General features: G+C 39.8%; 1 protein-coding gene across 1 annotated transcript in view; it reads left to right on the top strand.

Moving 5' to 3' along the window:
* LOC114701477 (limbic system associated membrane protein) overlaps window positions 1-15118 on the top strand; it is a 2116569-nt gene that overhangs the window by 1480505 nt on the left and 620946 nt on the right. Inside the window, exon 3 of the mRNA XM_037209988.1 lies at window positions 11220-11298. Coding sequence (XP_037065883.1) covers window positions 11220-11298 — 79 coding nt within the window. The remainder of the gene's footprint in view (window positions 1-11219; window positions 11299-15118) is intronic.

The raw sequence follows: 15118 nt of genomic DNA, 5'->3' as shown, positions 1-15118 counted from the left end.
GGTGCTTGATTTATCATAAGAAAAATAATTTAACCACTTGCAATATGTGTATGCTGAGCATTAAAACAGGTGTCAGTATCACAACTATCTGACATAAGTTGATGAATAGGAACATTCTGCTTCAAGTAGAAATAACTGATCACGTTCTTTTCCGAGTTGCTACATCATGACTACTTTTCCACAGTCATGTGATGGCTCACTTCCCTCTGGTTCTCTCAGCACTGCTACAATCCACATTTTCTCTCAAGCTTACCCTTTCACAAACCTTTCCAGTTCTCAAAGCTGTCCAGTCCTCACATCTAAGTCAGCTATTTCCTGATCAAAGCTGTTCCTCCAACCGAATCTCCTAAGCAGCGAATACCAGTTCATTCCCATTACTTCCAAACATCAGAAAGGGATTCTAAAGCCACTCATCAGCCTGATTCCACCCTAGGATTAATACTCCTCATGCTTTCTTGACATAGAAAATAGAATGCCACAGGAGACAGTAAATTATAATGTAGTTGCTAGAAAATAAAAGTTCTGTGAAAGTTGTGACAATTTGTTTTTGGATATGGGTGTTACAAATATTTACCATATGTATTGGAGAGCATCAATATTTTTTAATTTTCTCTAGTGTCTATATTTGTCTATATGTGTGCGTTGTATTTAAAAGTTATCATTTCTCTCTTCTTAATTGATGCTTGACACCTATATAAGACACTTGCATAAAACCTTTTAGAAGTTGGGGGATCTCTCAGTATTTAAGAGTGTGTGTTGCTCTTGCTGAAGACCAGAGTTCAGTTCCCAGGACCATACCAGGCAACTCACAATTGTCTGCAATTTTAGGTTCAGAATATCTAAAACCTTCTTCTGGTTCCATGGATATCAACACACCTATATAGAGACTCACAAAGATACATATAATTTCAAAAATAAAAATAAATCTTTGAGAAAAATTTTAATATATTCAGTGTATTGATTTTATTTCTAAGTATTTGATGGCCCTTTCCTTATGCAAGGAGATATTATGATTTAATGAGTTAAGATTATGAAGACAATTTTCATACTTAAATTTTTTATCTTAAAGTACCTTAGTAATTTTTGACCAAAGAGCAATATTTTGTGTCAAGAAAAAGAAAGAGTTACTATAATATAGTGGCATATTCATTATGCATTGGACAATGTGGGAGAGTATGATGCTGAACAAATAGTCACAAATCTACAAAAGATTTCCTGTAGAAGATGTGTAAAGATAAAAAGAAAATAGTGCCAGGTAGCAATATAGTGAGGGATTCCATGCCAAGTGTTCTGCTCACACGTTCTTCGATACTCCAATATCTCTGAAACTTGCATGTTACCTGAAGTTTCAGAGTCCCAAGCTATACATATCCCTGCTATATGTAAAGAGTGACTAAGGCTTGCCTTTTTGTGTTTGACCAACTAATAATCTATTTCTTGTGTTTTCATCCTTCCTTCGTTTGCTCTCTTGCTAATAAGTTTGGCATAGTTAGGTTAAGCTGTTAACTTGATACACCTGAAAAGAGGACGCCTCAGTTGAAGAATTACATTCACCAGATTGGCCTGTAGGCATGTCTATGGGGTATTTTATTGATTGCTAATTGGGGAAGGGCCCAGACCATTATGGATAATGCTATCCCTGAGCAGGTGGGTAAAAGATTAATATCCTAGCATTATTAAGCAGGGAGCATGGTATAATATAAAGAATGCTGTTTAGGAGTTGAGTTCTATGAATATTACTCTCTCTGTTTCTAAAGAGCTATATAAACTCTAAATTCTGTATCTCAGCTGTAAATGGTGAGGAGGTAAGCAAATCTAAGTTCCATGTTTCAGCTGTAAAATAGTGAGGGTAAACAGGATAATTCCCCAGGATCTCTTCTAGCTTCAACATTGTACACTTTTTTTCTATTTGCATATGGTTCCCAGTTTTCCTCTAATTTCATATGTGCACTTACTGGTTCAGAGTCTCAGAGTAATTTCCAGACAACTGGGGTGATAATGCTTACACTGTTTATCTCACAAAACTTTAGAAAAAAACAACACATGAAATTATGTGTGTCACCATGCATTGTGAACTGTAAAGCCCTATAACTGTACAAAACAAATTATTATTGGAGATTCCTATATTTTTATATTATTCTAGTTAACTAAGCACCATGATAGCTCAATGTATAACCAGCAGAGGGAGACAAGTTCAGATTATTTTCCTTCTTGCGAGTGAAATCAGTTAATTGCTATTATCAGGACATATGCTTTTAAAAGTCAGAATGAAATTTGTTATTGGCAAACAATTATCTTGCTCACCTGCTATACAAACATGTTGAAGTCACACAAAAACAAAATAGAGAGAAGACAAGAAAAATATGGAGAAGGAACCAGACGTTCTGAGTTTAGTTCACCCCATCTTAAAGACAGCCTTTCTGCAATGAATGTCATATTCTTAAAACAACTTGACCACATCCATCTGGAAGTGCTAGCTATTTGGATACCAATTTAGGAGCCAGGCCAGAGTTCTAAAAGTAGAATTTCCAAATTCCTTCTAAAAGTAAGTTTTTTAATTTAACTTTTATTAGCCAAAACTGTAAGCAGAAAAAAAATAGAAGACAGAGAAATACTTTGCCCTTTCTATTTCTTCTGCTTCCTTACCCAATTAGTTGACAATTCTCATCAGATTTTAGGTGACATTCTTCTGAAGGCTTTTGCTTTTTTTCCCCCATTGTCACTGTGCTGTAGCCTGCTTTTGTCACTTCTTGCTTTTGCTCTTTCAGAGACTTTATAACAGGACCTTCCTGACTTTAACTTGTCCCAGTATATCTCCCACTCCAAGGCCAGTTAGCTATCTTCATAAAGCACAGATCTGATTATGTCATTTTCTTGCTCAAAGTTTTTAATGGTTCCCTACTGCATACAGAATAAAGGTCAAACTCATTAACATGCCTGTCAAGCACTTCAATGACCCTCGCTTTAAAACAGTTATTTTCCATTGTAACTTTCCTCGATCTCCCCCTCTACACTCCTTTCTACAACTTGCCTTCTCAGTTAATGCAAGTCTGAGCAAAGCCCTTCTTTCCTTAGGATGTTTTAGGAACCAAAAGATGTACATAGTTGATAATGTTTATCTCTCTAATTCTGACTTCAACAACTTTCATTCAGGTTCCTGACTCGTTTCTTCGTTGTATTGTCCACCACTATGTTTGATGGTTTGTCCCCTCTTCTAGAACCTTTGTAACTAAAAGATGAAATGGAAGTCATTCTTCAATGCATTCAGAACTTTTCATTAGCCAGACCTCAAAACTTCAGTCCGATCCTGGGTTTCCATCCTTCATTACAGACTGGTTAACATGGCTAGTCGTTGCAAAGGACATGATTACATTTTCCTCTCCTCTTGCATATATTAAAATACCATTATCTCCAAGAAATACTCTGGCTTATTTTCTTTGAGTTATTACATTTTGATTCTGTTCTTTCATCATTCAGTCTCTGCTCACTAACCCCTCATTCTCTGCTATACAAGTGCTCGCTCACCTGGTTGTATTGTGTTGGTTGTGAGTTCTTGGTTTCCTGAAGTTGAAGTCTGTGTTTCATTATGTTTAGTTCCTGGGCATAACCAAGGAAAGGATTGTACATATGTATTGGTTCATTTGTGGCCCTTCTTTGTGTTGGAGAGCATGTTTGAAAGGCCTGCTCTAAAGCTGTATATCACAGTCTCCCTCAAAGAAAGGCTTTTCATGTAATTCCTCTGTGAGAATCACACTAGGGCAAATTGTCAGTTTTGTGTACCAGTGAAGCCTCAGACCTCAGCATAGTAACTGCTACATGGTGGTTTCACATATTTATTAATAATATTTATGGATGTGCTCATATATAGCAACTGACTGATGAGATGAGTCTTGTGAGCTCCTTTCCTCTCATCTAAGCAATACTTCTACATTCATTACTGAAAGTGGAGAGGGCCAGGAATGTAAATGCTAAGCCAGAGAGGAAAGGAGGATACTTTGAAGCATGCACACTTCTGGGACTCTTTGGATAATATAATGACCCAGCACTAGACTTGCCCTGCAGCTCAATATTGTCAGTAAGCTCTGGAGGAAGCATATTAGTCTTATTTACATGACTTATAGCCTCAAGATATTTATCTAGGCATTCCACTCAAATTTAACAGGTTAGCTATTGCCTGAAAAACAAATATAGATATGCAAAAAAATTTGTGAAGATTAGCTATTACTTGACATCTGTCCATCATATTATTCATTTATTATTCTTTAACAAAATCTTTTTATACTGATAGTCTATCAACATATAGCAACCATAATTAAGGATATGCAGCATTTATACCTGGGCAAGCAGTAACTGGAACACTTCTGTTTTTTTCTGTATGGCTGATACTAATAGCAGTCTGCTTGGCTCTCTCGGTTCTTTCTTTCCATGATGAGTGATAACTTTTCACAGGTGAACACTAGAGTTCAATCAATAGAGTGGGGAGAAAGGCTCGCCTGAGGAAAACAGAGATGACTTGGAGCAGAATATAGACTCTCAGGGAGGGACCTCCCATCCTGTGCCAGTCTAGTCAATTGCATCGCTGCTTTATCTCAGTGTCACTCCGCAGTCTAAGCTAGCGTGCACTGGGTAACTAAGACATCCTTCTACTTTGTTCTTCATTTCCATTGTCATTTTTAAACAATGCATGGTCGAAATGCCATTCTTAGTGCTCTTTGTAAAACGTCAATCAAATTATTTAAACCACTTGTTGCAAATTTATGTTACTAGAAGAAAGCTTAACTTCCTAATCTTGGATTTGTTCCATTATGATATCTCCTTAATTTCATCCATTTCTTTTTTACTCCACACTGTGACATGCATATAAACTTCTCCCCAGGTTTATTGTCACCTTTCAGCTGAAGGCATATAATGCACACATTCCTGTTTTAGTGCTTTTAATATGTCATTATTTTTTTTAAAAACCTGGAAAGATCTTGTTGATATTATCATGTCTACTTCCTCATGTTTTCAGATTAACTTCAAGCTAGTTCTTTTTTTTTTTTTGATGTATGTTTCCCTTACTAGATCTGTAGCCCATTTAAACTCTGCCACTCATAGTTTTTTCCCTACAGATTTTATTAGCAAAATGATATAAATCTGTTTACTTGTTTAATGTGTATTTTGGTGTGTAGGATGAAAATTCTATGAGGGAAGAGTCTTTGATTCTCTAAGCCACTACCATGAAAATGAACATATATTGAGTGAATGAATGAATCATAAGCTTATACTTCATTTTGGAGCAGGGAGCTGCAATCCTGTTTCCACTCTTCATCAGTCGTTGACCTATTTTTCTGAATGTAGAAACACAGTGCAGTGCACTACAGCAGCCTCTGACACAGGGTAGAATTTCCTGAATCCTGTTGTATTAACATGGTACTAACGTCTTACTATTCTGAAGGTGCTACTCCTGCCATCTTCCCAGATGCTGCAATGTTCTTCCCATTCTGTGATTGGTATCTTGATAGAGCAGAAGCAATATAGATACAACAATACTTGGATATTGTTACTTCCTTGAAGATAGTGGCCATGGTGGCATATCTTAAGACCTTACGGGGGCAGGGGCGGGGGAGGGAAGTGGGCCCAATGCCAATATATACAATTCTTTGAAATAAAAAGATATGTTACATGTACGGATATGCTAGCATGCCCGTGACTGTAAGTGTGGGCATGCTTATGAGTAAGGAAGAGCAGAAGTGAAATGTGGGGATACAAGTAACAGCTGAACAATGTCTAAGACCTTGTGAAAACTGGGACACATCCAAGCACTGATGCCTATAAAAATAGAACAAGTGAGCAAAATCTACGTTGGTAGAAGCAGAGGACTGATTTGATAACAATGAACCATGGCACACACTAAAAGTAAAACTTAGACTGATTTTCATGGCACACAATTTGAGTTAGGGGTTTTGTTACTGGAGGGCTGTGGGAAGAAACTGGACATTATTTAACTGACATGAGACTGACTGTTTTTGTTGTTGTTTAGTTGGTTGTTTTGTTTTGCTTTTCCTTTTGAAGGCAGGAAGGCACGTATGAATAATGTTGAATTTAAAGGTACCAGATTCCAATGACAAGTCACAAGATAATGCCTTACTCATAAGCATAAACTAAAGTACCTGAACATTGCTTACTTATAATGAAATCATTGAGAATATGACAGCAGGGATCTTGAGGAGAGTTTTTTTTAAACAATTCTGCATTTCTAGTTCACATGGAAATGCTAATTCTACTTATGAAAGCAGAGTATAGACAGGGTATTATTATGATTAAGACCTTACAACTGCATAAATGTAGAACGGTTCATTAATAATGTTATAGACAGGTTTAGCATAAAATGCAAGCAATGTAGCCAAATAATTAGTTGTACATTTCAGGCTGCATCTGGATTTTGTGTGAGCCTATTACCTTAAAAAAGCTAAACAGGAATAACCCTTCATGCTTCTTAGGGTACTCAGATGTGAGCCAGTTTTTGTTTTTCTTGCAGCATTTGTCCCTGGAGAGAGCCAGAATCTTCTAAAGCCTCTTTTAGAAAGGCAGTATGTTATTTTAAAGTAGTAGTTAACATCATCCTACTTGGGTGATGATGGCTTTTTCCCATGGCTAACAGCCATACTCGCCTCACAAATAACCCAAGGATGTTCATTTTTGCCAAGCTCCTCACAAATATGTACACAGTGATTCTGGAAAAATAGCCTATATATGTTTAAGAAAGTCATCTATGTGTTTCTTCTCGACATTTCTAAGGGAAGATGGTAGTAGGGAAGTTTATAGCAAGGTAGTTTGGAGGGGAATGAATGTGAGGGTGAGATATATTATCCAATTTTACACTCTATTGATGTATAGAAAGTAGGAGATTATAAAAGAGAGAAAACCAGGACTCAATGAAGAAGTGAAGAGGGGATGGTGTGAGAGACTGCGCTGTGTCAGGGAAGTCCATGGATACATTACTCTGTGAATGCCAACTTTCACCCTATGAGTGGGCTGGGAAAGTCGGCCAGCTCACCATTCTAATATTCATCATAGAACCCTCCTTTGAAGCCAAGGATTGGAAGAAAGAAGTTACTGAAGTTCTGCCTCAATGTACATTCCATTGCATTATTGACTGACATAATTAGCATCATGGCTGAAATTCTAGTTGAATTAGACTAAATTGCTGATCATCCTACATTAGAGATCTTCTAAACTGGGATCTTTCTTTAAAGATTATATTTTACCTTATGTGCTCATAGAAAGTCAATTAGCTTAAGCCAAAGTTGCCCCAAGAACCAAACTAAGCTTAATGAAGATTAAAAAAAAAAAAAAAACAACTCTTAATTGCCTTTTAAAATATTTTCTATGCAAATATGTACTTGTGATTTTGTCTTCTTAATTAGGTTAACTATTTCTATTGTGATTCAGATTATGATTTTTGACTAGTGTAATACATCTTTTTCTTAGTGTGGTTATGGAGACAAATCCCAAATATGATTGATTAACTACAACCTCTACATTCCTACTCCTACTGGTGTGAATTATTTTGTGCACTGAACGTCAAAGATCATATTTGCTCCACAATACCTCCTAGGAGGCCATCTCATGCTTGAAATTTTTGATATTAGTTAACAGTCATGTGTTAATATCTTTCCCAAATAAATACTACCACTGTATCATACTTCTCTTCGCCTGCAAAATCCTATTCCTTTCTTCAGACAAAAATCCTGCCCACTGACAGAGGCCTTACATTTACTCTGGATGAGTCTAATCCTTCTCCCCAGAGCATCTAGGAATACACTCTGTCCCCAGTGGGCCATACCACTTATCTAGCATGGCTAGATCTCGGTCCACTGCATCTTTTTTTTCCTTTCTTTTTATTTCCTTCTGACTTTAGAGGAACAGCTTACAACAGGAGAGCATATACTGCATCTAAGTCACTGTGTAAGCAAATCCTTGATTTCTAAGAACACAAAGATAATCGCAGGGATGGTCCAGTCTGCTAGTACATGGCAAGACAGGGGGCTTTTCTCATGTAATCTTGACATCATACCCTTTAGCATGCTAAAACTCATTTTTTTTTCCATTCACAGTCAGAATTATAGAACTTTTTGCATCAACTAACCACTTTATCTAGCCATTTCTTCACTAGTAAAATGAGCTCAAACTTTCAACAGCTAAATCACAACCCAGCAGTGGTGGCACATTCTTGGCTTCTTAGGCTGGGGACTGCTCATCACCACTGATAGAGGATAACTTGATTTATGTGAAATGAACTCACAGTGCAAATAAAAGTAATTAACTTTATAAACCTTGAATTTGGGACACTGCAGATTCCAGTACCGTAAAGTATTTTCTTCAAAGACGAAAGGTCTTTATTTTCTCACATCTGTAAGAGTTCATCTACCTTTAAACTGATAAAATGCTGCAGCAGAAAAGAAAAATCCTTTGAATATTCTGGGGGACAAGAAAAATCCCAGCACTGTGAATGCTACCTTAGGGCTTGTGCTCTGGTGGGATTTGATAAGGATTCTAAAGTTTTTTTTTTCTTTTATTATTTTTTATATTACAAATGTCTGTACCTAACAATGTGCCCTGGTTAGTTTTATCAGCTTCACACAACCTCAGACATATCTGAAAAGAGGCATTCTAAACTGAGAAAATGCCTCTAACAAAGAATCCTGTAGGCAAGTCTGTGTGGTATTTTCTATATTAATAATTGCTTGGTGTGGGAGGTCCCAGACCACTGTGGGTGGTACCACCCCTAGGCCTATGGACCTGAGTTGTATAAGAAAGCAGGCTGTGTAAGCCATGAGAAGCATCAGCTCCTGCCTCCAGGTTCCTGCCTTGAATTCCTTCTCTGGCTTCCTTTGATGATGGACTGTTATGTGAAGTATAATCCAAGTAAAGCCTTCCCTCCCCCAAGTTCCTTTTGGCCACGGTGTTTTATCACATCAATAGAAACCCTGACTAACACACCATGTAAATAAGAAGCATAGATTGTGTGTGTGTGTGTGTGTGTGTGTGTCTACATGAGATATTTATGACCTGAAAAATGGGGCAGAATTGGGACAGAGCAACGGAACCTCCCCATTTGGGCTTTCCTCTAACAGATGTGAAAGAATCACAGTGATGACTCAGAACTATCTTTTGGTTGGGGTTTTACAGTTGCCCTTGTGAAATTTCCTTAGTATCATAGAGGAAACAATTGAAATGCAAATGCTTTGCTGGTGCCAAAAAGCCAAAAGGAGACCAAGAGTGTTCTAGAGGTCCAAGGGTGTTTTGCTTGTTCAAACCCTGAAAGAGTCTAAATATTTGTTCCTCCTCTCACATCCTTTGATAGTTGTCTGGCTTCTTGTACAAGAACCTGCAAGTATTTGTTGCCTCTTGATTGGAGATGTGAGTCTTGTAATGTCAACAGTAGAAAACTGACTACAATTTGTTCTGTAGTTTTTTTTTGACATTGGCTTCTGTACTCTGTGAATGCTTGGATTTAAGGAAGCAAGGAAAGAAGAGAGAGAGAGAGAGAGAGAGAGAGAGAGAGAGAGAGAGAGAGAGAGAGAGAGAGAGAGGAGAATATATTCAGGTCAGAAAAGAAGTCTTTGGCTTACCCAATCTCATCTTCCATCTCCTGAACCAGAGCTGAGGGAACTGTCTGGTATTTCAAGCTCTCACTTGAATGAGTAAGGTGTTAGCCCCTTATGGACCTTACCACTTGGTGGTTGTGTCACTGAGCAAGAGTGACAAGTAATGATTATTTACACCTGTTTAGTGTCTGCTTTCCCTGGAGTGCTGTCTGTAGACTTGGATCTCCTGGTAAATGACAAACTTTCTGATCTACTTCCTTGCACAGGAACATTTTGAGAAGCAAGTGGCTTTAGAACTGCAATGTACCATTTGAACGATAATCCCAAATCCCATCACTCATGTGTCAGCCTGTGGGTTTCCTGGAGAGTGAGGTTGATTTGGGGATCAAGGATCAGCTGCTGAGGCTGGCACTTAGGAAAGACAAGCCAAGCATTCACACCCCAGACCACTCAATACCAGCATTGTCTCCAGTCCATCTTTCATAAGGGGGCTCCAAGAGGGGGAGGGGGATGAAGTGGGAAGAGAAAATAAACCATTTAAAATCTTCAGGAGAGGAGGAAGGGTGAAGACCACGTGACTATGGAAAGCCATTTGCCAGGACTATGAAATTAACTTTGGCTTTCAATCTGAGAGTTTCTTCTCTATTTCCCATCTTGCTGGTCCCTTCCGCCGCATGCCTTCCTATCCATGTGTATGTAGTAGCCCCATTTGTCAAGATTTGTGTCTCTCTTGTGCCATGCCTTCCCTCTTCTTTCCTGGACCCTTTCTCTTGTCCGTTTCTAGCTTGAGTCCACCTCCTTCTCCCCTGTCTTGAACAGTACCTCTGAGCCCCATCCCCTCTTCTTAAGGAAATCAGCCTGGCCTCAGATGGAGCTGTTGTCCTGACAACCCAAAGGCGCATCAGGCTTTCATTGAGGCTGGCTGCTGTTGAAGGGGGCAGTTGTGCAAAGCGAGGGGCCACGCTGAGGGAAGGGAGGAGGGGGATGACGCGGCGGGGCTGTTGAAAACCAGCAGGGTAGGGGGGAGGTGCTGAGTAGAGAGAGAACACGCCAGGGACTAGAGGGAGAAACAGGAAAGGGAGGAGGGGGAGAGAGCGCCTGGGTTGCTGCCGCTGCTGCTGCGAGAGAGGCTGTTTCTTTACTCTCCCTGGCAGGCTCTCCTGCTGCCTGGGAAAGTGGGTTACAGAAGGAAGGAGCTCAGCCCAGACGCTGGCAGAGGAGCAGCCAGCCACAGAGAGTCCAAGGGAGCACCCCTGCCGTTGACAGTCGCCTCCTCATCATTAAGCGTTTTACATTTGCACTCTTCCTTCGGAAAATTTGTTCCTTCACTTTCTCCCCGACCCCAGCTTGGATTTGATGAGGGCTTTGTTAAGTCTCAGAGGGGAAAGAGACTGAGCGAGGGAAAGAGCGAGGCAAAGTGGAAGGGAGTGCGCGCTGGACCCGCCCGAGCAGCCTTGGCAGTGGCTGCTAGCCCCACGCGCTAGAGCCCCTCTCCGTGGCCAGCAGCGCGCACACGGGAGTCCACCGCGGACCAACTCGCCGAGGCCACCATGGTCGGGAGAGTTCAGCCCGATCGGAAACAGTTGCCGCTGGTCCTACTGAGACTGCTCTGCCTTCTTCCCACAGGACTGCCGGTTCGCAGCGTGGATTTTAACCGAGGCACGGACAACATCACCGTGAGGCAGGGGGACACGGCCATCCTCAGGTAGGGCTTGCGGGCAACTTTTCTGCTAAGTCTCTGTCAGTGTGTGTGTGTGTGTGTGTGTGTGTGTGTGTGTGTGTGTGTGTGTGTGTGTGTGTGTTTGTAATCTTGCACTCCAGCTGCCCTGGGGTTGCAGGCTTGTGGGGGGTGTATATGTGTGCGTATATGTGTCCCTTGTATTGACTTGAGGACTTAACCGGGAACAAAATTCAAGGGAATCTGGTCCCTGTGGAGACTCAATGGTGCTGGTGGAATGTTGTTCACTTCTTGGAACGTCGTTTTCTCTAGTCAAGAAAGCTTAACTTCATCTATGGCATTAGTGGCAGTGGGCTGTATTCACGCTGTGGTAATTGTTCGCGCTTTGCACTTAGAGTTTTGTTGAGGTTCCTCGATTCAGGCACAAGAGTAGTTGAGTTATGGCTCTCAGAGAGTGGTACACAAGGCTGCATTCTCCTTGTTCCGTGTGTGTGTGTGTGTGTGTGTGTGTGTGTGTGTGTGTGTGTCTGGTGGTGATGGTGATGGTACTCAGCAAGGCTCTCAGTCTGCCCTAGCAGTAGTTTTGATAGAAGACTTTCTGTAAAGATCTCTGAATTGACATCGTAGGCAATAAATCAGTCTTACAACTTTGGATGATTACTGAGGCTTTTTTGGAATGTGGATAGAAATCAAGATAAGAATGAAGAGGAGGAGGAAGAAAGACCTAGCCTAATGGCAGGCCCTTAAGAATAGAATACTTAAACACAGAGGTGGAGAAGGCATTAACCTGGCATTACATAGATACCACAAATTGACTATTGACTTCCAAGTCTTATCCCCTCTGCAGGTCTGCCAAGCTCAACAACATGATTTGGGATGGGAATTTGGAAAAGCATCCCAAGTCCTTGAGAGTTTGACCCTTCTAAGGTAGAAAGACTTGGATGGTACCTAGTCATTAATCTATTTCCTTAAAGCCCACAGCTTCTTTCTTGTATTTCTCTTCTACCTTCCCCGTCCCCAGCTTTACTTGACTCTCTGGCAGATAATAATAGAAAAGGGGGAAGAAAAAAAAAAGGAAGTATTCTCCTTGGAGATCTTTTAAAATCTCATTTCCTCCCAATATAATGACCCAGTGTTGGTCTGTCTATCTAGATAATATTCCTGGCTGTGGCAATAAAAAACAGTATGCCATAGAAAATCAACCTCTAATCTGTGTGGAAGGAGCTGATAGTGCATAAACCCCGGGGCATCAGGGAGCAGTTCTGTGGCAGAGCTGCCGACAGCAGCAAAGTTTTCTTTTCTTTTCCCAGAAATAAATTTGGTTGGCTGTCACAGAATGTCCTGCTTTGGGATCTCTGGCCTTGTTAGGGATGAAAGTGTGTGTGGTATGGCGTGGTGTGTGCTATGCGTGTGTGTTGTATGTACATATGTTGTTCTTGATGGTCAGAAGTAAGCACATGATAGTGTGTGGGCACCTCTTTCTTCATTTTCTGAGCTTTGAGTGATTATGAATCTCAAATAACCTCCTAGCCAGAGACTTCCCCTTGTTGCTCTCCAGCTTTGTAAACCTGAATGTGTGATTTATCTGCACGGAGTAATACGATTTATAGAGTAATTTATCTGTTTGCAAAGGGATTTGGACATAATGCAGAAAATATTTTTGCAAACACACAAGCATGCCTTCTCAGCTGCTGACATTCATATTCCCTAACATCATTAACCCTTTACTAGCAGCAAAACTGTGTGTTTATGCTTATCCTAAAAGTGTATTTTTTCCAGATTACAGGATTAAAGGTGAGAACAGTCTATGCTCTAAATGTATCAAACTTCTGATTTAAATGATTGAAAAGTTTGTAAAATCTTTGTAAGTCAATACCACCTGCATCCTAAGGTATATGTATCTAAGAATCAGAGAAGCAGATACATATTAATCAGAAGAATAAATGAATTTGGGCACTTTCATGTACTGTAAGCATAGATGTCTACATGTAGGAGAAGCGATCTCATTACATAAATGTCTGTATAGGATATGTATGTGCTGTTGCATGATGATGGATCCAAACAAATGGAGTTTTGTTCTTTTAAGTATCACACTTTATCAGATATTACAGTGTGGAAATGGAGGATGTGAGAAAAGATAACAAATGTAGTGCAGGTTATTCCCAGGGAAAGGGAAACAAACAAACAGGATGAAAATAAGTCACCTAGGGAGTCCTTTGCTTCTCCAGACCTCACCTAACATGCCCTCTTTCCTGTGTTCTTTGACTCAGACAGGGCTTTATGTTTGAGGTTGGTGGAGCTCTATCAGAAGTAACTATGGAGAGAGTTACCTTTGTTTTCTTAGCTGACCTTCTTCTCAATCTCTTTAACTTAATCCAGTCTGCTTTGTGGGTCAGTTTTCTGGTGAAGAATAGTGCTGTTACTTTCTGTTTGCAAGTCTAGCCTGGGAAAGGCATGCTTCCACTTTATTTGTGACATTTTGCTGGGAGTGTGAGCTTCCAGGGGAGGAGAGGAAGGAGAACTTGATTCATTGGCAGCAGCCACAGTAGATGTTTGGCACTGAGAAAGTGAAATGGGAAGAAGAGAAAAATCCTCGCTTAGTGAGTGTGTGGCCCTGAATAATTTGAAATGGTAAGAGGAGACAAGGGAGGCTTGTAGTTCTGATGGGCCGATGACAGGAGCTTAGCTGATATGTCTCTAAAACATTCACCTTCTTGTTTCCATAAACAAGAGTTTCAGTACGAATCTAAGAACTGATCATTATTTTTGTATAAAATAATTTTTGGTGCAACTGTGCATTTTGTTAGGGAAGTGATAATCTTGCAGGCATATTCAGTAATTTCCATCTTTTTTAAAAATATGAAAACAGTAGAATTATGACCAGACTTGAAGGATATAGCCTGACACATGCACACCTAACCTGATTGTTTCTTGGAGGAATCTTCAGATCTTCACGAAAACTTATATGAGGACCTGATGAGAGCCACCAGACCACTTCCATTCCAAAGCCAAGCAACCAAAGTGTAGTCCACAGATCTGTAGTGCAGCAGCAATTCAGTGCCTGGAGTTCCCTTCTAGACAGAGTGAATCTGAATATGCTTTTAGACTGCTTTGCATAGGAAAGCATGTGACACATAGGTATCTCTGAGGTGTTACTCATGATGCAGCTCAAGTATTGTTTGCTTGTTGTGTGTTTGTTAACAAACCCCAACTAATTCAGTGCTACCATCTTAAATAAGGTTTTCCATCAATCGTTAGAAGAATTTCCTGTCCTTGCCTTAATAACCCTTTACCCTGAACACAGACATCCACTGTTGTTAATCTTGATGGATTGAAACACATGAAGGTCTCTTGATAAATTGCAGACAATTGGAAATAGATTGCACTCCATAACAATCATTCAAATTATGAAATTTTAATGGCCGCACTGACCATCTTATCAATATTGGCATGGATAGATATTGATAGGGTGCTAGATCTCAAACAACTACAAAGGCTGCAGAAGACATTCTCCTATTGTGCACCTGCTCATGAAGTTTCTTTGTTCATATTCCTATGCATACACATATGTAGGGTCCACCCACCAATGTGATTATAATTAATCTAAATTAATCTAAAATTGAGATATTGAACTGATATTTATAATTCCATCCCTCTTTGATGTTTGAGGGATATTACAGTATTTTTATGATGACAATATTTTCCCCATTGAAATGATAACATACCTAATAAGTATAACGGACTTTGAATGAAATGAAGTGACAATGTGAATGGTACTTAATTTTTGTTTTCCTAAATTTTAGGTGTTTGTTTCTGTACTAAGAGGGAAGAAAGAAAAAAAATGATG

Source organism: Peromyscus leucopus, chromosome 12, assembly GCF_004664715.2.
Source record: "Peromyscus leucopus breed LL Stock chromosome 12, UCI_PerLeu_2.1, whole genome shotgun sequence".
NCBI classification, from domain to species: domain Eukaryota; kingdom Metazoa; phylum Chordata; class Mammalia; order Rodentia; family Cricetidae; genus Peromyscus; species Peromyscus leucopus.
Note: the sequence above shows the minus strand (reverse complement) of the source record. Positions and strands in the feature narration are given on the sequence as shown.